The following is a 25,736-nucleotide window of genomic DNA, read 5'->3' as shown; positions in this document are numbered from 1 at the left end:
CATGTATATGTGTATTACAGGATACTTGTGATTGTTTTGAAGGATGTTTAACTGCATGAAGACAGATGCCTGTAAGACAGCCAGTTCTATTAGTTCTTTTTCCGTTTATTTGAGAAGACACTCTGCTGTTTTCCAGGTGCCGACTTATTAAAACTGACAAAGGAGGATTTAGTTCAAATTTGTGGCGCAGCCGATGGAATTCGGCTCTATAATTCACTGAAGTCAAGGTAAAATGCTGTGAACTGTTTTGAATGAAATAAGAATGTATCTTTCTTCGTGTGGGGAATTTGGGCAGAATGTGTTTCCACGCTAGGTTGGCGTATGCCTGTGTGTGCCATCGAGCATCGGCAGCATCATGCTCACGAGAAGACTGTTTTGTGTACACCTTCAGGGCAGGCCCAGATATGATGCAGGCACTGATGAGGGCAGAGGTAGACTGTAAGACTGGTAGAAATGCACATGGGCAGTACTGAGTTCTTGAAGACGACTGGGTTTGTTGCCAAGAAAACAAAACTTCTAATTTAGGTGAGCTATACAGAATCTATGGTTTTCAAGGTCATGACTATTATTAAACAGTTATTAAAAGTGTAAACTTCTAATTGTGAATTAAAATGATAAAACTGTAAACTGTGCTGGCTTTTAAGATCCATTTACTATCGTTGCTATTTCTAGGCTTGTGGTGTGAGAATTCCATTAAAATTGAATTTAGTGATTTTAATTTGCTGACTTAATCTTGAAACTTAAATTTACCAGCATCTGACAGACCATCTCAATGGTTTAGAGTCTGGATCATCATATTAGACCACCTGTGATAGTTGGTGTGAGGTGTGTGGTTTTTATATTTTTATTAGTAATTATTTGTATAATGAAATAACATTGTAAAGTTCTCATAAGGAAATAGAACTAGACTCCTGTAGTTGTCATTGGTACGTGTGGCAAGGCAGCTTTCTCTCCTAGGCTCATCAGCGGCATCTTCTGATTGCAGGTCAGTTAGGCCCCGTTTAACCATCTATGTCTGCCAGGAGCAGCCGAGCAGCACACCTCCCCAGGAGCAGCAGCAAGCTGCAGGCAGTGGAGGCGAGAATGGCAGTGGGACACCCTACGGTGGGTATGAGAGTGTCTCGGTTCTGTCACTTTCTTTCTGAGATTGTCAGACAGAAATGGGCTGGACTTGAGCAAGGCTTTGGAGAACTCCTGCCGTATTAGGGCTTTCAAGTTACTGACATGAGAGTCCTGACAGCAGTGAGAGGCAGCAACTCTGGGGTCAAGTCCTTGGGTGAAGAGAAAATTTAGCAGCCTTTCTCAGAGACTAGGGATCTCTTTTTTTATATGCCCCTTTATACCAGAAATATCTACAAACAAAAGTCTAGTTTGAATGCTTTGAGATTTTGCTGGCTTTTTTTTTTTCCTCTTAAATTCCAGATTTACTGAAATCAATATAGCACTGACAACTTGACAAAAAAGAAAGAGGGTCTTTCTTTCTTTTTTTTACATTTTACTGAGTGGGAGGAAAACCCTTAAAAACATAACTTATGTGCAAAGATGCACCTGTATGTAAAAATAGTCCTAATTCCTGAGTCCTAAGTCTCAGGCAAATGTCTAGCTTTGTGTGTGGTGAGTTTGGTGCTGTGTCTTTTGTCACTGTAAATGTACTCTACATTATTTTCTTAATACAGTGCTAGATTGGGAGTAGAGATAAAAATCCTTCCTACTCCCTCCTCCCTCTAACTATGGCACTTAAAATTAAAGCATATTATTTTCTCATTTGTAGGGTGGGTATATAGTAATCTTTCCTCTTCCCAATTCTGAAACACATTGAAGGCAACACTCTCAGAACTTTGTAGAGAAAGATGTGTTATGGAATTCAGAGAGGCAATTATTTGACCTAATAATAGGCAGAGCTCAGAAAAATACATTGTGGTTTGAATTTTGAAAATTGAAACATTTTGAAAAATTGGAAGGAGAACACTATTGTGAGCTTTTCCATTTGGTATCTTTTTAACTCCAAAAGCCGTGAATTTTAAGACTAAGGATACAAATTCTTAGTTTTAAAGGATAAAAATTTAAAGGAGCTCTTCATGTTTCAAGATTTCATACATCATTTACATATGGTCAAGATTATAATATTTTGGAAAGTTTATCCTCAAACATGAGTGTTTGTGGAGGGGTGTGTGGAAATATTGGAGAACTTATACCTAGATTGAAGTTCAGCAAAATTTTCTGTAAAAGGCCAGGTAGTAAATATTTGCATCTCTTCATATCATAGGGTCTCTTTCATATTCAACTCTGCTACTGTCATGCTAAAATAGCCATAGACACACATACTGTAGTGCTAAAATAGCCATAGATAGATGTGGCCATTTTCCAATAAAACTATATTTTTTTAAAAAAAAGTGGAGGGCAGGAATTGGCCCACGTAGGCTGTGGTTTGGTAACCCCTGCTCGAGATGATTTCTATAATCTTACCTTAATTTTAGTTCTAAATTCTAAGCTTTTCATAATGTATAATGAACAGAGGTTTTCTACATTCATAAACGCACATACAACCATGAGAAATGCTTCGTTTGGGGAAGCAAATTTCTGAGTAGTGATATTCCTGATCTATGTCTGGCTTGAATCAGTAATTGAGGAGAACCTGCAGAGTGAAACTCAGTACAGACGTGCACTGTGCAGACAACATCTGCTGATAAGTTATATGTACCAGAAAGGCAGACTACTGGATTGACTGTGGCTGGGACTTTCTATAAAGAAGAATCAGGGTTCATTGTCTATATCCTTAGCTTTTTGGTATAGTATCTGACATGATATTAAAAATTTCTCTGTGTGTTGGAGCCTGGGAATACAGAGAGCTTTTATTACTTAGGATAAATTCCTAATAGTAGGATTACTGGATCATAAACTATGACCCTTTTAGGGTTCTTTTTATATATCACTAGAAATACATATTTTTAAAAACAGCTTTCTTCAGGTGTAATTTACATACCATAAAATCCTCCCATTGTGAATATACAATTTAATGATATTTTAGTAAATTTATAGGGTATTGCAGCCATTGCTACATTCCAGTTTGAATCCTGTTACCCCCCCCCAAATCCCCTATGCTCATTTTCAGCCAATCCCTATTTGTTTTTAAATTTCGAATATGTGAAACTCCATATTCATTGCAGAAAGATATAATTAAAACCTCATTCTTGTGTATAGAGATTACTGTTAATGTTTATTAAATTATATGTGTGAGTATAAAATAATGTATTCTTACATTTCAGGTGGGTAGTTGGAGATTTTAAGATAGTAAGAGGGGGAAAGAAATGTTAGTTTGTTACCATGTTTAATTTATTTTTTTCATACTTTGAAAGGTGTGATCTTCCTACAGATCGAAGATTGCTATAAAATGCTGTTCCTTTTTTTTTCCAGTTTATCATGCTATCTACTTGGAAGAAATGGTTGCCTCAGAAGTTGCTCGAAAACTTGCATTGGTGTTTAATATTCCTTTCCACAAAATTAACCAAGTTTACAGACAGGGTCCCACTGGTATTCACATTCTTGTTAGTGATCAGGTAAATCAATCACGCATGGCCATTTACTCTTCCCTTTCACACTGGTATTTACTTTTATCTATATCATTGTAGAACTGTAGAAAAATTCTTAGACCTCTTTTGCAAATACTCAAGAGAATCATTTTCAAGGAGTTGGAAACCACAATTTATAAGAATTTAATAACCAAGCATTTTAGGCATCCTAGTGATAGTAAGGAATACAAATCAAGGAAAACTGGCTCAGCCTCCCCCTACCCCTTTTGAATGCAGACACTCATTGGGGACTATAGGGTTAGTGGTGGGATTTGGCCCTTTTTATGCGCTGAGGCATTCGGTGTGTTCTCCTTTTGTCCATTAATTGATGACTAATTAAAAAAAAAAAAATCTAAGGTTAGAAGTACAGTCTCCCTGCCATGTTCAGTAACAAGCAAGTAATAATAGAAGAGCACTTTGTGCAATTTTTGTTAGAGTCATTATCCATAGGACTTGGCAGGGAATGCTCGCAGTGGGTCACATGGGTGACTGACCAGATCTCTCAGTCAGGGACCATCACAGGCAGGCATGGTTAGCACAGGGCCCTTTAGTCCCGGACTTGTGCAAGAAAAATATATAGATTATGACATTTTCCTTTAACTGCTATTTTAATTATTTCTAGCCAGTTAAGAAAGGGCAGTTGGATCTTAATTATGCTTACATATCTGCTTTATCCTTCTAGATGGTTCAGAACTTTCAAGATGAGAGTTGTTTTTTATTCTCCACAGTTAAAGGTACTTTGCTGTGTGCATGTGTCTAAAAAATGCTGGAAACATGAAAGATAGTGTGCACTGCTAAATAGCCCTCTTGTTTGTTTACTCTTGAAAATGCTGGCATTACTAATTTTAATAAGAGAGTTTGAGAAATCAGAATATTTCTAGTGGTCATAGTAGAAATTAGCAAATAAGGAAGAGGAGCCACTACTTCTAGATGACTGGGGGGAAAAAAAATCAATTTATTCAGCCAACTTTTTCTGAGCACCTTATCTCAGACGCAGTGCTTCTGGTGCTCCGTGGATCTTGAGCAAAACAGAGTCCATGGAACTGCCACCCTAGTGGGGAAAGCAAACCAAAATTGGCCAACAGATACACAAAATTACCAATATTTTAAGTGCCATGAAGGAATAGGAAAGTGTGGGATGCTTATGGATAAGGGGGATCTGGGTTGGGGTGGGGCATGAAACTGTTAGGCAAGGCTTCTCTGAGTAGGTGTCATTAATCTTGAGACATGAAGAGTGAGAAGGAGTTGGTCATAGGAATAGTGTCCTAAGGTAGTGTGGGGCTGTGAGCATAGGAAAGCACTTGGCTTCTTTAAAGGCCTGGAAGAGCTCTGGCCATGTAGCTGCCACGAGGTGTGGTGAGGGTAAGCAGAGCAAGGTGGAGGTAAAGTGGGAGGCAGGGTTGGACATGCAGGACCTGGTGATGATGGGAGTTTGAATTTTATTTGAAATGCATTGGAAAGTCAATGAAGTTGTTTAAACAAAGGAGTAGTGTGATTAGGTTTTTCTTCCACTCATAATTCTGGAGACATAAGAAAGGTGGCAAAACTGGAGGCAGGAGATCTCATCCAGGCAAGAGGTGATGGTATCTTACAGATTTATAGGAGCGCTCTGGGCTCCACATTTGAGGGAGAAGTGGTTGTGACTCCTGGTGTTCTGTTGAGAGCAACTAGGCAGATGGCGGTCTCATTAAAGAGGTAAGTAAGGTTGGGGTAAAGCAGTCAAGAGTTCTATTTTGGACATGTAGAAATGTCAAGTAGGCAGTTAATTATACTAGTCTGGTGCTCAGAGAAGAGGCCTGGTCTTAAGATATAAATTTGGAAGCCCTTTAGCATATCAGCAATGACTCAAAGCCATAGAAGTTGAGATCATTTAGAGAGAGAATATGGATGGAAAGAGGGCCCAGATGGGGCTCAAGTGAGCTCCAACATTAAAAGGTTAAATAGAGGAGGGATGTATTTTTAAGGAATTTATATTTAATTGAAACATATTGATTGTACATATTTATGAGGTACAGAGTTATATTTCAGGACATGTATACAATGTGTAATGATCAAATCAGGGTAGTCAGCATATTCATAACTGCAAACATTTAGGTGTGCTGGGAATTCTGCATGAGGAGGGATTTTTAAATGCAGAATTATTTGAGAAGAGATCATACATTCATAGATTGCTTTAAAAGTCAGGTGGACTGAGATCCAAATCCAATCTTGGCACAAAAGCTGCCCCTCGAAGAGGAAGATGTCATGTGTCCCCCTTTCCAGGCAGTTACTCTTGAGAGGAATGGCCCCAAACAGTGCTGAAATTTTTTTTTGTGCCTGACATGTTGCATATGCCTTCAAGTTACCTGCAAGGCTGTTTTTAACTGTGAACTGGTTCACTTTACCTTTCACTTTCAGAAACATTTTTAGCTTAGTACCTTTCTGCTCAATCTTTTGTTCTCAAAGCTGTAGAATTTTTACCTTGAAAAATTCATTGCCTAAAAAAGGAAACTAATAATTGTACAGTTGTGTTTTGTGAAACCAGTGGACAGTTCTGGTGTCAGACATCATAGGATTTCTTCTCCAGTTTGTTTACTGTTTTTCAGACTTTGCCCTCATGAAAAAATTAATTTTTCTTTATGAATGCCTGTATTGCTTCTCAGCATTTACTGAGAAACACTAAGCCACCAGGCAATAGTAACAATATATTTTTTTAAATGTTTCAAATCTACCTCTGAGGAGTTCAGAAAATTTTCTAGGAAAGATGGATGTATGCTCTCCCATATGCACCCTTAGTTTACTTGTATATTTTGTAGGTTGACTTTGTCCTTTGCCCTTGTGTGGTATTTTCACCTGTTCGGCCTCCAGCTCTTGCTCCCCTTGCTTACAGCACTGCTGCCTATTGTCTTCATAGACCCCTATCTCCCAGAACTGGCAAGCAGTATGGGAGCAGGACGCCGATAAGAATATGGGCCAGGCAGCAAAAAGCAGAATTGTCTAAAAAGGGAACATGTACATGAAGTTGTCTTAGGGAAGAGGAGCTAAAAGCAAGTTAATCAGCTTTTTTCTCTAGAATTATTTCAGGGTAACCTCTGAGTTGGGGTGGTCAGTTTCAGGGAGTTTTCAATTTAACAGTTTTGATTTTGTAAGCCTGGCTAACAAAATAACTTTTTTCCTTCTGCAGCTGAAAATGGTGATGGTATCCACATATATTTGAAGTGATGTCTTATGTAGACTGAACTATATTCAGTACCAAATAAAGTCACGCTTAAAAGTGTGTGAAGACTGAATCCAAGAAGTCTTGGGATTGGATTTTACTGTATGAAATGTTTCATATTGAAAACACAAGATGACCCTTCTAATGAGCTGTATGAGAGGCGAATCTCGTCATTGTCACTGCCGTAGCCAGGCATCCTCATGAGAGTGAGCACTTCAGGACAGCGTGCATTGAACTCTGGAGGCCACAGTGCAGGCACAGCTGCCTGCTTCTCTGGCAGAGGCCAGTAGATACAGTTCTTAGAAACAGCCTTTGCTGTCTTTTTACACTGTATGCGGTTTGGAAATGAATGTAAAAACTTACTGTGGGCATTTCCTGCCTGTGCCAGTCTGGCTTTTATTGCCTGAACCGTATGCTGACCTGGGGAGGGGATGGGGGACAGTGCTGTCGTGGAGCCAGCATGGAATATGTGTGGAGAGATGCACTGTGCTGATGTGGCCACTGGTGGTCAGGTAAGAGGCTTGGCACTTCTTGGAAGAAATCATGTCTAAGGGTGTACATCTGATGTGATCTTGCCAGATTGGGGAAGATCTAAGCCAAGAAGATGGGCTTGAAGCAAACTGCATTATCAGGAGTACCTTGATGAGAGGATCAGTGTAAATCCTAATAGGTACAAAGACTTTGTGTTTTTGCTTTGTCGTGGATTTATTCAAAAACTTTTTTGCTTCCATTTTTAGCATTTTAGTTTCTGGTTTTCATTTTTTGAAGCCTCCTTGCCTTTTAAACTCATGTGGTTTTTTTCTTTCCCATTTTCCCCCCTCTCTCCATCTCTGACCACCCCCCATGCCATCTTATTCTTAAACATTTTTAAAGCCTTTCCAGACATTGGAAATAGCTTCTGACTTTGTGTTATGAACAAGATGAAATTATTCATGGAAACACTAGATGTCATAAATTAAACACTAAAATGTACCATAGTAATCCCTTACATCTCTCCTCAAATATTGAGCTTTAGTACAATCATGGATAAATATTCTGGTGATTATTTAGAGGCTTTTTATGCACCACATAATAGCTAATTTTTCTATAAAAAGGGTGCCTCTTTCATAAAACCAAATGCTTGTTTGCTAGCATATTTTTCAAAGGGGATCCGTTTTCTTATTTTTCTCCTACTACCTTTATCTCCATCCTTAACCCAAAGCCTTCCCTAGATTGATGAGCAAGCATTTTCGAGACCTGTGCTATAGCAGACCAAAATTTTTTTCTAAAACTTCTGTTCCATTTTAATTATAGCATCTCTGTCCATTTAGCCAGGTGTTTTGGCTTTGAATGTACCATTTAATCCTCATCTTTGTTTAGGTGGAAATAGGACTAAGTAATTTTTAGTTTAAAATCTCTCCCAGAAGATAAACTACTTCAGTGGGTAAAAGCTTTGATATTTTGTTTATTCATAAAGGGGGTTAATTATTTGCTACAAAGAAGCACTGTCTCAATATTTTCATCTTTGGTTTGAAAACATCTGTAACTCCTATAGATCCTATAGGAGGAGAGCTTTCCTTTGTCCTTTTCTCTTTGCTTTTGTATGACCACATGTTTTCTGTACCAGTCACTTGGGAAAGAAGTGAGCTTATCTCTTAATTGTTTGAGTTTTGCTTGTCTATTTAGCATTCCTTTTTGGGTCTCAAGATTTATGGAACAATAAATGTCATTTAATGCTGTGTGCTATTTTGAATTCCTCATCAGGTTTTAGAAGTGGGGTAAAAACACTTAGAAGCTCATGAAACTTGAAATTACACTGAGCAGCATTAAACATTAGTCTGTCCCAGTGAAACAGGTTAAATATTTATGGCACCAGCAAATTTGCGACTTTGCTTTTTTAATAGTAGTATGTACACATTTCAGTATAATAAATGTTTTCCGATTGTTTTGCAAACGTTGTCTCATTTAAAATTCCAGTTCCTGCCAGTGCCACCTCAAGTCATAGAATGAAGGGGTGGGTTCTGTATGTGTTCCAGGCATACACCAGTTGAAATGTTATAAGAAGTTAGGCCCATGTCGGGTTCCCCCCCACCCTTTATTTTCTGAAAGCTGATGCAATCGAGCATAGATTATCCCAGTAACTTCCACACTTTGAGGAAGCAAACTTGATTTTCTTACAAGAGGGTTCTCCTACTTTGTAAATGAGGTCATGGGTCATTGAGCTTTGAGCCCAGTAGCTGTGATTGATAGGTTGCATCCTGGCTCAAAAGAGAATGTATAGAAGGCTCTGGTGATTTAAGTTATTTTAAAATAGAGACTGTAATTCTTAATCACTGAAGCAAGTCTGTGTTACATGCTCATTTATTTATTTAAATGGCTTCAGTCACTCCCCCCCCCACCCCAACAGTGGTATAAATGTGTATTTAAACAACTGCTATGGTATTCACACAATTTTTAGACCAGGTCATAAGGCAATAAAATCATCAGGACTTCAATGCTTATTCTGACAGTCTTGCTCATTCAATTTAGAGGGGTAAATATGTAACTGCCTTCTCTTCCTTGAATGCAGTTGAGGCAGTGTGTACTTAAAAATGCTTGTTTTTCTGATAGAGGTATTGCTAGTTATAGGGAATTATTTTGTTTTTGCCGTTTCACTTCAGCTTCTCATGAGCTCCTCACCCTTCAGTTTGGGGAGTGGTCAAGGGAAGGGTCAGCTGCCATTAACATCTGTCATAGGATGTGTGTTGGCTTCCTAATCTTCAGTAAACATCACAAACGTGGATACCACAGAGCAAGAATCGGCCACAGCAAAAAACTGGTTAACTTAACCATATTTCAGATAACATTAGGAAGGTCTGAATTTGGAAAATGGTTTTGCACAGATTTGTCTGTCATAAAAAAGCAATAAAACCCTCTGACTTAGTTTTTTTTTTTAAGCATTGCAATGGTTTATTCATTTTTATGAGTCTAGAAGGTGCCAACACTTTACTGATCTGAGTTTGAAGTGTGTAAAATTTTTGAATAGTTCTGGTGTAACCTGATTTCTAAGATTTTAAAATAAACTTGAAAAAAGCCACATTCATTCTACATGCATCCATTCATTGTTTTTTTTAATTGATTATATTATAGAAAACTTAAGTCTTATTCAATTCTATTTCTTTAAGATCCCCCAAATTTTGTGAGAGTATGGACATAATTAGCTTTTTTTCTATAACAAAAATGTATTATGTGCTGTAGCATACGCCAGAGCTTATAATTTCCAATCAGGCAACACAGACTCTGAGTTGCTTTTGTTTAGTTTTTGGTCCCTGTAGGTGTATATGACAGAAACAGAAAGGTGAAGACCCTGCTCCACCCAGTGTAGAGTCCTCATTTCTTTGGTGTCTCATGGAAATCTATTAACATGCCTTTCACATAAGTTTCTACATATAAAACTTATCAGGCATTGTGAATTTTCAGTACAGTCACTTTGATAAAGTTGCTATTTAATCTTCAAAGTGGAGAAGTCCTGCTAATCAAAATGGAATCATTGTGAATTAAAGTAGGCCACTGGCTTAAGTATCACGTAGAAAATCAATAGCATATATGTTTTTTTCTGCTCATTTTGTGCTAAAACACTGATGATCCGTTTGAGGAATGCTGATAAAGCCAAGGGTAGGACTTTTGTACCTAGGTAGGTATCCACCTCTTAAGAGTTTCAGGTTTGTTGCATGGTCCTGGCTGCACTAAGACCACTCTTGCCACGTGTTAACTGACACAATGCTTTGATCTGATTGCATCACAGCGGAATAAAGGTGAAAGAGTTACTGCAATCCATATAGAGGTCTTTTTACCTGTAAATGCCCTTCCCAATGGAGAATCAACAGATTTGGATGATGGTGGAGTAGGTCAGAAGACTCAGGTCTTCTCTGGAGGAAGATAACATCACATCATTCCTTGGGCTCAGACAGCTGCTGTCAGAGAATAATACAGCATCTGCATAGTCGCTGTCCACTTCCTGCCACTGCTGTTGGTGGGGTGACAGGAGCGAAGTAGGCATGGACTTTGACATGAGGGAGCTGAGCCTGGAAGTAGAAAAAAGAGGAGTCTTTATGGTGGTATTTTTAGGATTATGGTCATAAATCTAGAAAAGCCTGTAGTCCTCCATTAGAATCTACCACACTTTAATATAACTGGACAGACAGTTAAATAGAATTTCTGCTATAGGCTAGAGCTACTCCTGTTACACCCCTCCCCAGCCCCCAAACAATACCTTCTAAAGACCAATGGAAACTCATAAATTGATATTTTTCCACCCAGCCCTGTTTGCAAACTTAGCGAAGTCCTTTACAGCTGTAGCACACTGGATGGGGCTGCTTTGGTATGTAAATATAAAGTTGCCTAAGCTTAAATAAAGCATGATAAAGAAAATGATGTAGGTGAACTATATGGGGAAAGAGCCAAATTCTATTAAGCTCTCTTACTTGGAAATTAGCCAAAATCATGTTCTATCTCCTACTGATAATGACTTTCAACCTTCAGTTGCTTTCCTTTGACAGATGCCTTCTTATAAGGGTGCTGATCACCAGACTACATGGAACCTCCACACCAGACCCACTCAAATTGGATCTTGCAGGGTGGGTTCTAAGCAAGGACATCGCGAAGAAGTCTAAGGTGACACCTATGTAACCAGATCAGTTTGCATAACTATTGCCTTAAATAGAATGGAGAAAATGGACATTGAGTTTTGACATACTCCTTTGTTGCTTAGAAATTTTGCCAGGCATAACTCCCCTGCCTCATACCTACCCGCATCCGCTTGATGCCTGTGCGGGTAACCTGCTGGCAGTCGTACAGTTCCAGGCGCTCCAGACCACGGCAGTTCTCTAGATGTTCCAGTGCCACATCAGTGATGAGTAGGCAGTTGTCCAACTCCAGTACCCGCAGCCTCTCATGGCCACAGGTGCTGTTGCTCAGGTGCAGGATCCCATCATCTGTGATGAGCTCACAGTGGGACAGGCTCTGGATCAGGGAGAAAGGAGCAGATGTTTGCAGGATCCTCTCACTTCAAGACTCAAGGCCTTAGGAAAAGCAGGGAAGCTGGCCGTTTTGCCCTTCCACCTTCTACCATGGGATAATGCAGCAAGAAGGCCCTTGCCAGATACTGCCCCCTCAATCTGGATGCAATGTCAGTCTTGGACTTCCAGCCTCCAGAACTGTGAGAAATAAATTTCTGTTTGTTATAAATTACCCAGTGTGTGATACTCTGTTATAGCAGCACAAAATGTACTAAGACACTACTTATACAGGCAGGGAGGGTCAAACACAAAGCTTTGGGGCCCTTTGGTCACTGGTTGGGTACAACTGGGCAGTAGCTTCTCACCTTTCTGACTGTAAAGATGGAAATAAAAATTTCAGGGGAAATTTCAGAGTTAACCCCCTTGAGAACAGTTTTATTGCCCAATTCTCCATTTGATGGGAGACCAGTGAAATCAATGACTCCAATGTCCTTGTTCATTTAGGAACTTGTGCAAACAGCCATAACTCAGAGATACTGAGCATCTTAGAAGGTTATAATTAAATATACCTTGAACACTGATCTGACACCACTGGCTTCTTTTGGGTAAACAAGGTTGCAGAAAGTAAATTCAGATTAATATTATATAGCCAAATGACATTTCTATAATTTTCCTAAGTTCTCCATATCAATAAATAGTTTCAGACCTCACAGTTTCCCTCAATGCACATCAAATGTAATATTCACCCCACCATGAAAGCCTTCACAAGCAAAAAGTTCTGCATAAATGTCCCAATCATTCATTTGTGCCTTCGAATATATGAGTTCCTGTTATGTGTGGAATGGCAAGTAAAAATATACATTTTTCTGCACTGGTCTAGTGAGAGTCTAGAAATGAAATAGCACTAATTAAACACTAAAGCCGAGGTAAGTACTCTGAGAGCATATGGTAGTGGGATTTGATCTGAGAAAGATAGCACTGAGTTGAATACTGAAGAAGTAGGAGCGAAGTAGGAAAGAACAGAGAACTTGTGTGGAAGGCCCAGGGGTGGCAGGAGCACAGTTCCAAGTACTGAGTTTGGGAAGATCAGCATAATAGCTGAGAAGTAAGAGGACACATCTAGATGCAGAAGGAATGGGAGTGGTAGGGACCAAGTCATAGAGTTGTGAAAGCCACATAAAGGAATTTTGATTCCAAGGTCACTGGGAGTTTTAAGAAGGATGTGATGTTACATTTGTTTTTCAAAAACGACCACATATCACTACGTACTCACCAGAATGGCTATAATGAAAAAGATGGAAAATAAGTGTTGGTGAGGATGTGGAGCAACTGGAACTCTCATATGCATGTTGCGGTGGGAATTTGGATATTCCTGACTGAAATGCATGCATGTTAACCCAAAGACATAGCAATACTGGTTGTAATAGCTCCAAACTAGACACTACTCAATTATTCAATAGTAGAAAGGATAAATCACAGTGTACCCATTCCATAAAGCAATGAGTGAACAATGTTCAACTACATGCAGCAATATGGATGAGTCACAAATGTAATATTGGGTGATGAAACCAAACACAGAAGAGTACACATGATGGTACACATGATCAAACAATTTAAATAATAAAATACAAAAATGGCAAAACATATGCTATTGGAAGTCAGTACTCCTGGGGGGATGGATTAGTGATTGGAAGGGAGCAGAAGGGGGCTTTTTGGGGGTAGTGGTAATGTTGATCCTTAATCTCGGTGTGTGTGTTTGGTTTATGGAAATGCATTGATCCACACACCAATAAGTACATTTTTTGCATGTGTATTTACTTTAGTAAAAAGTTAAATTTGAAAAAAAACAAAAAAAATCCCCACAAAAAACCACACTGACTACCAAATTATTGAGTACAAAAGTAGACACAGTTGAGAGCTAGTGGGAGGTTACCACAATTTGGGGGGCAAAGGAATGACTGATAGTTTGGACCTGATGAATTCTGGTGGGGGAGACAGAGATAAGTGGGTGGGTGTGAGGTATTTCTGCAAAATGACCAAACATTCCAATTAAAAGAAGAGATTATCAGATTAGGTAAAAGCAAGGCCCAACTATATGTCTTCTCTAAGAGACACTCTATATAAAAGCACATATAAACTGAAAGATTAATATAAAATGGCCTTCAAGACAAAGAGTGGTAAAGAGGAACATTTCATAGTCATAAAAAAGTCAATTCATCAGGTAAGACATAATGATCATGAATTTGTGTGCACCCAGATCCAATGAGGATAAACTAAATGTCTTAGCCATAGGAGGTCCCATGTACTGGAGGCGGGGTTTGGCCCCAGCAGTTGGTTTAGACATGTGGGTCCCCAAATGTGTGTGTGGGAGTCACTGCTTTGGAGTGTTGGGAGCGGCTTAATGGGTCTTGTGTATCTCGACATTCAGAGATCACTAGAAAGTCTGAATAAGCCAGGGTCCTCAATCTGGAGCAAAACATAGGCTGTGCCACTTGCTTCAGGTGGTGCCACAGAAGAGCAGCCCTTTAGACAATCAGCTTTTCAAAGCCTGATGGAGACAGTTGAGAGGAATGGGTCTAGTGCCTCCTTGACAGTGTCCATGAGGCTCTGGTCACTGCCTCTTGTTCAGCCTCATCTCCTCTCTTCCTCCCACACCCTAAAATCCAGCCAGGGCTTTTGTAGATCCACTAAAGAACACATGCTATTTCCTCTGTGACGAAAGCCCTCAAGCCCTGCTCCACCTTACTCGTGCTCCTGCTTCAAGAACTGGCTCAGTAGCTGAGAGAGAGATTTAAATAGGATGATGGCTTTGCTAAGTGAGGAAGGATCAAGTGAAACTTTCCTAAGTAAATCTTGAGGATCAAGGGAGAAATTTAATAATTGACCATAGAACTTAGGCTGAGTGGGGAAGGGGGAAGGAACAGCAAATGGGTGATCAGCAGTGAAAAAATGATGAAATCAATAGGTTCAATTACTGTAGCTGGGCAATAGAAGGGGCGACTGGGAAAGGTGAGAGATGCGGGTCACACGGCAGGGTGTGAAACCAAGACATGACATACGTTCTATGTTACACGGTTATTTTCAAAGTTGTCAAATGTTTCCACTTTAGATTGGAGAAAATAATAATTTAAATATCACCAAGTCTTGCATCCCTATTTTTTCCTCTAGGGCACTGAGTAGTGGCTTGATAAGATCCTCTCACATAGCCAAGAGCAGGCTTCCACCAACTGGCTACTTGTCATTCTGAAGGGAGAGTGACTGATTTGACATCTGATGGACTTTGCTTTCTACGCGACATCAATGTCCCTTAATTAAATCAGGATGAAAAATAAAACCTCATAACAATAAAGTAATATATTTTCTTTTTGGCAGTATTCCTTATTCTTTAATAGAATAAGTCATGTGCCACATAATGATGTTTTGGTCAACGATGGACTGCATATATGATGGTGGTCTCATAAGAGTATAATACTGTATTTTTACTGCAACTTTTCTATGTTTAGCAATGTTTAGATACACAAACACTTACCATTCTACAGTATTCGGTACAGAAACATGTTGTACAGGTTTGTAGCCTAGAAGCCACAGACCACATCATGTAGCTTAGGTGTGTTATAGCATCTAGGTTTGTGTAAGTACACTCTCTGATGCTTGCACAATGATGAAATTGCTAACAACACATTTCTCAGAAGGGATCCCTGTTGTTAAGCAACACTTGTATAACAGACTGATAAAATTCCACTTGGATAGCTTCTAGGACAAATGAATTACAAAATAAAACAATTTTTAAAAAACTTCAAACTGGTTCTGGTACTGAAAAGGAAACCAGCCCCTTCCTTCCCTCAGTCAACACAACCTACCAATGACACATCCTATCAGCCAAAAACTCAAGTGACCAAGAGGATCCTCAACCTCCTCTGAACAAATTTCACGACTCTCCAGATCTTCCAGGTCCTACTCTTTTGTATTCTTTTGAATCTGGGAATCTCCTTGTTTGTAAATGTATATTTGACTTATTTTCAAATAAACGTGATCAGTTTTCCCTTCTGAATAGCCTTCTGAATTCTGTTTTCATGTGAGTACAAGGCCCTTCCTCCCTTGAGGATCACAGAGCAATTTCTGGAAGGGGTAGTTTACGTGCACGCTGGCCTCACTCATGTATAAAGGAGAACCTGACAACCTGAAGTGTTAGGAACTGAGGTGCGGTAGTCATGTGGCTTCGAGCTGGAGTCACTTCCCACATTTCTTCCCACTCGCAGATCTTTAGTAAAAGATTAAAACCATATTTCAAAATTCTGAGTCTATGTTGTTTTCCCCTCAACAGCATTGCCTCCTTTAATCCCTGTAGGCTGGGGGAGGAATCCCTGATGTGGGTCCCCAGAGCAGCCTGTGTGCAGGTCTGTCACGCACGGTCAGTGCTATCTGACCCTCCCAAGTTTCCCTAGGGTGGAGACCGGGCTGCTCCTTTGAGGCCACCTGCCCCAGCACAAGGCCTGCAGAGAGGAGACATGCACCTGTTACGTGGTGTGCTTGGGGGCCAAGGGCCATGCTGGCTGGCCATCTTATCTCCTCCATGTGCTGCCATTATGTCAAGTCAGACCGTGAGCTGGCTGAACATCTGAGCTGTGGGACCCACTGCAGTAAAAACCTACACTTGAATTTGCCCTCGGCTTCGCTTGAGGGTCAACAGAGGTGCTGCTATTACTGTCCATTACCAAAGTGAGTAGTGGTCCTCATGTATTCCTCAAACAAGGATCCAGAACACATACTTCTCTGGGACTTCAGAGTCAGGACAAAGTTGGTCTCTCCTGGTGAATTATCTTATTCTTCAGTGCCTAGAACAGCACCTGGCATGAGGTGGACATCAACAGTTTGTAGAGTGAATTAGACGGACAGGAAACAGATGCAATCCACGGTGCATAGAAATCCCTTTTCTGTCCTGATTATTAGAATCTCAAAGCTAAGTTAGTATTTCAACTGTACTTTCCTGACTTTTCTGCTAATACTTCTTTATGTTATTTATTTTGGGTTCTTACCTTAGACTTCAGGTTTTATTATAGCTTATATTTTACTCTAAGTCCTCTTTCTGAGAGGAGCTTGAATAAACGTAGGGGACAAAATGGAGAAGATTTTCAGTCACCAGAAACCTCATTGGGAAGAACACTGTTTATTTGGGACATTCCCTGACAATTGCTGGGGCGGACCCTGCACCCCTGAAGAGACGACAGGAAGGGCAGGAGTCAGGGAGAGAGTGAAAGGCTTGCAATGCTCACTGTAAGCGCTCCTCGGACTCCTGGTGCCTGTTGTGAGGAGACTTCTTGTGGAACCTGATGAAGGGGTAGGAGTCCTGGTCTAGGGTCTCTTGGGGTAGGACAGAGATAGCACTTGGGGCAGCAGAGAGGTAGGAGGTTAGAGCAGGAAACAAAAAATGAGGCTCCAAACGTTTCCCACATCTCTGAGAGGCCAGAGGTCTCAGGAGACAAACAAGTGGCGGGGGATGAAAGGAGAACGCACATCTGAATCACTGGTTCTATCAGTTACAAATCCGGATCTGAACCAATTAAGGGGTAAAGCCATCATGAGAACTACAAAATTATCTGCAATACATAGAGAAAAACAATTTACTCAGAGAATTTGGATGTAGCTAGGTTCCTGACTACTCTCTGAAATCTGATCCAAACTCTTTTTAAAAGTCCCAGAGGTGTCCAAAGCCCAGCCACACTTGTGCCTGAGGGGGAAAGTGTCCAGAGGGAATATGGAAATAAAGAAAATCGGTGGGGAGATGAAGTCCAGGCCAAATGATGTTACAGAATTCTAGCTCCTGAGGACAAAATAAGTTTCAAAAAAGACCTAAGGGAAAGCTGGTTTAAGAAAAATTTGTTGCACACATCTCAGGGCAGTGGAAAGACCAGACCCAGTGGAGGCCAAGAGATGCGGGGCCTTGGAGCAGGTGTGTCACTTTGGGCAAGCCCCTTAACCACTTTGAGCCCTGTTTCTTTACTGAAAAAATGGGGCTGTTATCCAGAAGTTCAGATTTCCGAGATTAGGCAGAGCACAGGTTCCCATACATGGGCTTTCTCCATGGATGGGGACTCTTCCCCTGCTCCAGGCTCCCGGTCCAACAGCTGGATGTGAAATGTGCACGAGATGTCTGCACAGCTAAGAGGGTCAAGGGCTCTTTTCACTGCTCATTTTGGATCTTTCAATATATTCCTCTTCTTTTCTCCCCTATAGATATATATATGAGCAGATATGAAATGTAAATAACACACAAGGATGGCCTCAATCTTTTGTGTTATGACATTTTAACATGCTAAATTTCACTCCACCTGACGAGGTGAACATGATCTTGAATGAAGTGATAAGTGCATGGATCCCTATTACGTTCACATCCTTAAATGAAAGGAGTGACATTTAGATATCCTGCCTCTCAAGTTAACACAACTAACAGATCTTTGAAACCAAGAATGATGATATCTTTACAGAAAGGAAACCCAGATTCTTGCTTAGCAGGAGAGTTCTTTCATTCCTAAGAAGCGAATAATGTCACAAAAAACTCAGACTCACCAGGGCTTGCAGTTTCGGACAGTGAATGGAGAGCTGGATGAGTGTGCTGTCGGTTATCTGGAGGGAAACACGCTGTGTCAGTGTGGCTTCTACACCAGAACTTAATACCTAATCCTGGCTTCTCCTGAACACAAGAATCAAAAGGTGCAAGAGAGAATTAAAAACTCATCTCAAGCACATTTGGGCTGGGAGCTCCTTTCTTCACCAGCAACCTCAAATCTGCCCACTCCTGGAGATGGTTCTCCTCTGGTGCCCTGAGGGTGCCTAGGGGCAGAGGACAAAGAAGGAGTGGGCAAGGAGGGCTCCCCAGGATTCTTCTCTCTGGAGTCACCCCATACTGGACATGCAAGCCCGTTTCTCCCTAAAGTTCTAAAAAACAAAAGGAGTCCTTTTGTTTATTTATTTTTATGTTTGGCAAAAGACAGAGCTATCCTGAACTTCTCTGCTGCAGTTCTGTCTGATGACTGAGAATAGCCAAAAATTTATACATCCACTGCCATGGCCCTCACAGGTTCCCAAGCCCCACCACTTATGCTGGGCAAGGAGGGTCGGGACGACAGCCAGCCCATGTCTCAGGCTGTGCTGGGCTGCTTGGTAGTGACTGAGGGGCACCTCGTAGGGCTGTCAGGAGGCCACTCACCAGGATGCATTCTTCAAGATCCATCTTTTCCAGGTCATGGCAATTCTGGAAGAGACCACAAGACACACCCCACCATGTGGGTCAGTGAATAGGGCAACACTGGTGGCTTGCCCTGTCCCAGTGTCCTTGTTCTCTTCCAGTAGGGAATGTACCTGTTCCTAAGGCAACCCAGTGAACCAGCACTTCTGAGTGGGTGCCCTTTGACGCACAGTCACATTGAAAATGGGAACAGGGTTGCCCTGGGCTGCATTTCATTCTCTCAACCTGGAGAGAGAGTTGCCTGCACCTTCCCAGTGGCTCACAGACAGCAGCATAGAGCAGGCTCTGTGGGGACATGGAGATGGGGTGCTCGGACACACTGTGGGGGGCGAAGAGTGGGGTGGAAGGAGGAGAGTAGCAGTATCCTCAGGAGCTATGGGTTCCTGGCAGCAGGCCCAGAGGGGCCCCCATGGTGGTCAGTGTTTGCCAGGCAATGCAGAAGACAGAGCGGAGGGCCAAGCACGGCCCTCTAGGAGAAGCTGCCAAGAGGCCCAGCTAGGGTCCGTACGAAGAAGGGTGTCTCTTGGAAGGAGGAGGCACCTCTCAGGGTGGCTCCACCTGACTAATCCTCCACACTATCTCCCTAGATTTCTGGCTAACTCAAAAAACTTGCAAACACACTCAAAGGTTCTGTGTCTGTCTTTCCTGAAGGTAGTTTTTTGCACATCCCCAAACCACTCCAAGTCTTTGAATTTGGGAGGTGAATTACAGTTTGGTTTTGTTTTTTAAAATCTATGCCTTACCCGAGCTAAAAGTGTAAAGCCTGCGTCAGTCAAATGGGAGCACCGGGCAGCTTCCAAAATCCTGGGAAAAGAGCATGCAGGGGAAAAAAAAGTACCAACTGGTTAATAATAAAAACACACACATCACAACACACACTCTTGAGTTTATTCTACTCTTTGGCACACTTTTGCTTCTTGTAATAGCCTAAGGGTTGTAAACACAAACACTGTCCCTACTGGACAGATGAGGAGAATCAGGCTTACAGAGGACTGTGCCCTGCCCAGAGTCCCAAAGTTCCATCTCAACTCAGAGAGTAAATCCACTACAAAAAACTTCCCTCTATACCAATATCTTGCTGTTGCTTTTAAATATTATTCTAATATTTGGTGACTTTTAAAACACAATTAAAATGAACTTTTACTCAACAAAATCTTCTTGAGATATACACCGTATTTATTGAAATTCCCAGTTACCCTTAAGGAAATTTTTTAAAATTGTAGGCAATGAAAAACATGAGTTAATTCTCAATTATCATGCTTAACAGGGATGGACACGTGAATAGCATTTCTAAGTCAAACACCACATTATCCCAGTAACCTGGACCTCCCTCCTGACCAGTTTTGATCAACCAGATTCCTTCTACTAAGCAGAAATATTATAATTATCTAGAATCTTCTCTAACAAAATAGTAAGAAAAACAGGCTAAAAGACAGAAATAGGCAATTCTTAAAAGATATGTAACTGATGTAAGCATGAGAAATGGAAGTTTCACTAATAAGTAAAAAATTTTTAAAAAGTATCTTTTTTCTGCCTCTTTTATAGGGGTTAAGATTGTTGGTTTTGAAGTCAAACTCTATAAGTTCAAATTCTAGTTTTACTTCATACTCATCACATGACCCAGGATAAATGATAAGATTTTCTCTGAGTCTCAGTTCCTTCTCCGTAAAACAAGTGAGAACAACAGTACCTCACAGAGATGCAGCGAGGAGAAAGTGAGGCATGCTTATTAAGTGCCTAACACAGAGTCGGGAATGTATGTAAGCTCAGTCAATGTTAGCTATAGTTAGTTTTAATATTGTTACTATTACTAAAATTTTAATATTCCTAGCTGATAATGACAATGTATTACCTTGAGAATCAGAATATAAATTATTATCTGTTACAATGAAACAAAACCTTTTTTCCTACTGGGAAAGATGATAAGAAGGTGATTGTCATTTTCCCCCCGTTCTGTCCATTTAGCAGCAGGTGTGTAGGAGAACCTGGTGACATGTAGTTATGAGGCTGTCACTAAGCTCGCCATCAGAGTACTCTGATGCTCAAAGCAATAACGGGATGAGGCAAAGTAGGTCGGCAAATATGTGAAATTCATCAAGAAATTAAGGTTTGGGTTCACTGGTGGTAGACATTTTATACTCTCCTGGTGTAAATAGCCACAAACTGGATTGCACACTGTCTCACCCCAATGTACCCAACAAAAGCCAACAACAAAACTACTATCACCACTACCCCCACCTATTCTACCCACTAGCAAGCCTCTCCCCTCCTGCAGGAAGCCCTCTTGGTCAGCTCAGTCAAGCTCTGCGCTGCAAAGCAAAAACTGTGTGTACTCACTGCAGTCTCGGGCAGTTCAAACCCAGGGCTGTAAGAGAGGCATCCGTGAGGTTGCCGCAACCCGAAAGGCAGAGGGCCTGCAGGCGGTGGCAGCCCCTGCACAGCTGCACCACGCCTTCATCGGTGACGCGCTGGGGACAAGCAGTGCAGGAAGGAAAATCAGAGGGCACCATCCATACTGACACAGGACCAGCAGAAACACAGGATCTACTGTTGCTGAATTAGATTTGCTTGCTGGTTACTAGCATTTTATCCTAATAACTTAAACGAATAAGGAGAAGTAGAGGGAAGACATGTTCTTGTGTTATCTCTGCACGGCTTTAAAATAGTCTATTAGTACTATGGGCAAGTAAAAGTTTAAAATTCCATTTTCCCCCAACCAGAGTCAAACAGGTAGATCTGATTTTTTTTTTTTTAGGAAAAATGCATAAACTCATGATAAAAATTAGATTAAATAAAGAGCTCATGAGACTTGTCTGGTTAAGTGACATACTAGTATTTGGCTGATTATCTACAAATTAATGCTTTAGATATTCATCGTATAAATCATACATATGTATATTTATACTATTTCTTCAAATGTTTTAGAAAATAGGGCAATTAAATAAATCAATAAATTATTGAGAAATGCCCAAGAATTCTACGAATTTGGCCATATTTAAAATAATGTGTTCACTTAAATATACTAATTCATGTAGAAATAAATAAGCACATCTAAGCTATACATCAAGCCACCTGCCAATGCTATTTCACAAATAATTCAAGGTCTTATTTTTTGAACAGTTCAGGCTCGTAAGGTCAAGATTTGTCCGGAAGATAATTTCTGTTTTCCTCCCACCAACAGGACTCTAAAGATTTATGATTCACAAACTAAAAGCTGAATGCAATGGCTTTCTCTTATGTTTCTCAAAATCTACATTAATCTTGAGAAGCCCAGCAGGATGTAGCAAACATCCTCTTAAATTACCAGTATTCACAATAGCAGTGAAGAAGTACCAATAATGCCCTGATGAAAATGCCACCTTGCTCGTGCATATGTCCTTTATTCTTCAAAGCATTTTCACATCTATTATTTCATTTTATCTACTGAGACAATATGAAAGGCGTCATTATCCCAAATTTATAAATAAAAAAAAGACATTCAGACCTTAGCATGAATTGTTTAGGTCTTACAACTAGTTAGTGACTAGTTCACAGCATTCCTGATATCTTCCTCAGTACTCTATGCAAAACAATTAAGACCTGATCTATATTATTTTTAGGGGAGATGTCAGTGGCTTTGTATTGAATGTGATGCCTTTTTCTTGCTACTTTTTCACCTTATGGCATATTGATAGATTATATAAGGACACAGATGAGAAATCAGGGTGTGGCAACGTGCTGATCATCTCAGCTGCCTAGGGGGGCTGCATGGTGGGCCCCACAGCAGATTCCTGAGGGAGAGAATATGGAGCAGGACAATGCTTAGAAACAGTATGTTACTTACTGAGCAGGACTGTAAATTGAGGCTCACAAGCTCATGGCAGTAATTCTGAATGTGTTTCAGAGCTTCGTCTTCTAACTGATGGACAGAGAAAAAAAAACAGGGATGGAATCCAGGTGAGGCAACAATGAGCACCAAGAAAAATACGACAGCAAGTTCCCTGCGAAAGTGCCCTGACATGTAAGACATACAGCTGGATCGACACTTTGGTACCTGTGTGCAGCCCCTCAGGAGCAGGGCTTTCAGGCCTCGACAACCTCGCACCAGTGCCTCAATGCCATCCTTCGTGATCTGATCACACCAAGAGAGGTTCAGGTATTCCAGGTTACGGCAGCCCTCACTGTGAGAACAAGAAACAAAAATACCCTTGTGCAGTCTCTCCTGTAGAAACTTTGAGTTTAGAACATCATAAGCAATTCAGAGGGGGAGACAATCCCTGGGACCTGAGTCACCTATTTCTTGCTACCGTTGGACCATTAGGAAGGCTTCAGACACACCAGAATGTTCATAGCTTTGGGTACTTCTCTTGACCACAAACAATGGGTACTCTTACCTGATTCCCTTTAAGGAGCTGTTTGTAATAGACACACAGGAGGTCAGATCCAGGTGTTTCAGCTTGGAACAGAATCTGCTAAGGCTATAACACGTGCTGAAAAAGAGCAGACGCACTAAAGATATTTTCAACCATGTTTCTCTCCCCTCAGTCTCCCCATGACCATTTAGTCACCAAACTAATCCTCATTACTTACCTGTCTGTGATTTTTGTACACCCATTTAGGTTTAAGTGTTCAATGTTTCGGCAGTTCTGTGCAAAGGTCCTAAAATGAGAAAACATTTTAAAACACCCTGCAAGTTGCTGGGTAGCCACTAGAGGGCACGTGTAACCATTCACATTTAGAACAATGCGCCTCAAACCTAAACATGCTCATCAGTCACCGAGGGCTCTGGTCACAGCGCAGATTCTGATGGTAGACCTAGGGTGGCGCTAGACAGTCTGTAGTTCTAAGAAGCTCCCAGGTGATGTCAGTGCTGCTAATCTGGGACCACATTTTGAGAAGCAAAGCCCTAGACTACCTATCAGTCATATCTACACCCACACCTTGGTGAGTTATCTGAGAATGGAGGCCAGGCTCCCTGTTTCTTCTCCTCTATAGAAAAATCTGTTTGAAGCAAGGGAGCAAATCTTTCTTGTATTGTGCCATGCTTTCACTTGATTACCCTAGAGCCTTTCTGGAGAAACCATCTCTGGCCATTGATAGGGGTTAGTAGGTGACCAGTGTCAAGACCCACCCATTTACTGGTGAGGATTCTGAGTCATGAAGGGCTACTTTCTCAATAATCTGTGGGTTGATAGCAAGGCCAGAAGCAGAAAACAGAACATTCCCTATTCACTACTCACCACTTAACATATTCAGAAAGGACTGGCTCATATCATCTGCATTTTCCTGAAACACAGCTTCAAAATCTTATAGGTTGAGTCCTGATTCTTCCCAGAAGTACCCAAGCCTCCAAAACCTGGCCTCAGACCAGATGTCACTCTTATCTACTTCTTCTGACCTGCCATGGTGCAGGAAGGGGGAACCAAGCTGGAACCAGATGGACTCTCTGATATGAGGAGATGGAACTGAAAGTTTATGATGACCAAGGCAGCTAGCATTATTAGATAAGAGTACTGGAGTGGAACAGAACTTCACAAAGAGAACTCCAGAGATCTGCAGAGGTTGCCCCTCAAGAATTCAGTAAAGTACTGACCAGCAAATGCCTGTGATAAAACTACCCAAGGCTGAGAAAGAATCAACAAAAAACATTAGAGCTCACCCAGGGAGAGGAACAGTGTCCTCTGCCACGGGCCAAGAATGAAAAAAGTCTAACTTATGGAGGATTGGGTAGAGCACTGAGAAGGATCGAAGTACAGTGAGCCCTAGACTAAACACTGCTTTGGTCCAACTTAACAAATCTTAAAAACAAGACCTGAAAGGAACTACATTTTCAAGTAATTTGATGGCGTCCCAGAACAAAAGTCAAGAGTATTTATAGGAATACAAAAATATCTGTACCCGACAATGTCTGGTATTGAACAAAAAGTTATCATGCTTTCAAATAAGGAGAAAAATGTATCCATAATGAGAAGAAACTTCAATCTGTCAAAACCTACCCAAAATTCACAGAGCAGAAATAGAAGACAAGGATATTAGAAGTTATTATAACCATATTCCATAAAATGCAGTTCTATGAAGCTGAAGATTAAATATGTTATGTGGAGACATGAAAGATAAAAAAAAAAGAAAAGAAAAGACCCAAATTAAACTCTTAGATCTGAAAACCACAATGGCTGAGATGAAAATTTACTGGATGGGATTAAAAACAGATTAGATACAGCAGAAGACAAGACTAGTGAACTTGAAGACACAGCAATAGAAACTACCCAAAATGAAACAGAGGAAAAAGAAAAGAGAAAAAGAACAGACCACAAATGAACTGTGGGACAACTTTAAGCAACCTAATATATGTGTGACTGGAGTCTCTAAAGAGGAGGGGGGTGGGGTGGGAAAAATATCTAAAGAAATAATGGCCAAAATTTTTCCAAACTCTATAGTATAAAAATTATAAACCCACAAGTCCAAAGAACTCAAAGAACCCCAAGCACAAGAATCATGAACAAAAATACAGCCAGGCATATCATAACCAAATTGATCAAACCAGAGATAGAGAAAATCCTAAAAGCAACCAGAAAAAAAATATATATATATATATTATATACAGAGGAACAAAAATAAGTGTGATGGCAAGTTTCTCATTGGGTAGCATCCATAAAATACTGAAAACAAAACAAAACAAAAAACCTGTCAACGTAGCAAAATATTTTTTAAAATGAAGGAAGAGTAAAGTTTTTTTTTTTTTTCAGACATAGAAGAGCTGAAAGAATTAC

General features: G+C 40.6%; 2 protein-coding genes across 3 annotated transcripts in view; one reads left to right on the top strand and one right to left on the bottom strand.

The window, feature by feature from the left end:
• The window catches only part of UBP1 (upstream binding protein 1), a 51,815-nt gene extending 43,332 nt beyond the window's left edge, over positions 1-8,483 (top strand). For both annotated transcript variants that reach the window (XM_063114328.1, XM_063114327.1), the window contains 5 exons: positions 137-227; positions 986-1,104; positions 3,415-3,557; positions 4,252-4,303; positions 6,733-8,483. In XM_063114328.1, the coding sequence (XP_062970398.1) occupies positions 137-227; positions 986-1,104; positions 3,415-3,557; positions 4,252-4,303; positions 6,733-6,770 (443 nt within the window). In that variant the 3' untranslated portion in view covers positions 6,771-8,483. The remainder of the gene's footprint in view (positions 1-136; positions 228-985; positions 1,105-3,414; positions 3,558-4,251; positions 4,304-6,732) is intronic.
• A 2,217-nt stretch (positions 8,484-10,700) lies between these two features.
• FBXL2 (F-box and leucine rich repeat protein 2) overlaps positions 10,701-25,736 on the bottom strand; it is a 100,794-nt gene continuing 85,758 nt past the window's right edge. Inside the window, exons 6-15 of the mRNA XM_063113372.1 lie at positions 23,557-23,625; positions 23,361-23,456; positions 23,021-23,147; positions 22,811-22,885; positions 21,325-21,455; positions 19,731-19,791; positions 18,949-18,993; positions 18,309-18,365; positions 11,533-11,745; positions 10,701-10,808 (exon numbers count right to left, since the gene is read on the bottom strand). Coding sequence (XP_062969442.1) covers positions 10,701-10,808; positions 11,533-11,745; positions 18,309-18,365; positions 18,949-18,993; positions 19,731-19,791; positions 21,325-21,455; positions 22,811-22,885; positions 23,021-23,147; positions 23,361-23,456; positions 23,557-23,625 — 982 coding nt within the window. The remainder of the gene's footprint in view (positions 10,809-11,532; positions 11,746-18,308; positions 18,366-18,948; positions 18,994-19,730; positions 19,792-21,324; positions 21,456-22,810; positions 22,886-23,020; positions 23,148-23,360; positions 23,457-23,556; positions 23,626-25,736) is intronic.

This window comes from Cynocephalus volans, chromosome 11 (genome assembly GCF_027409185.1).
Source record: "Cynocephalus volans isolate mCynVol1 chromosome 11, mCynVol1.pri, whole genome shotgun sequence".
NCBI lineage: Eukaryota > Metazoa > Chordata > Mammalia > Dermoptera > Cynocephalidae > Cynocephalus > Cynocephalus volans.
The sequence above is the reverse complement of the archived record's forward strand: the minus strand, read 5'-3'. Positions and strand labels throughout refer to the sequence as shown.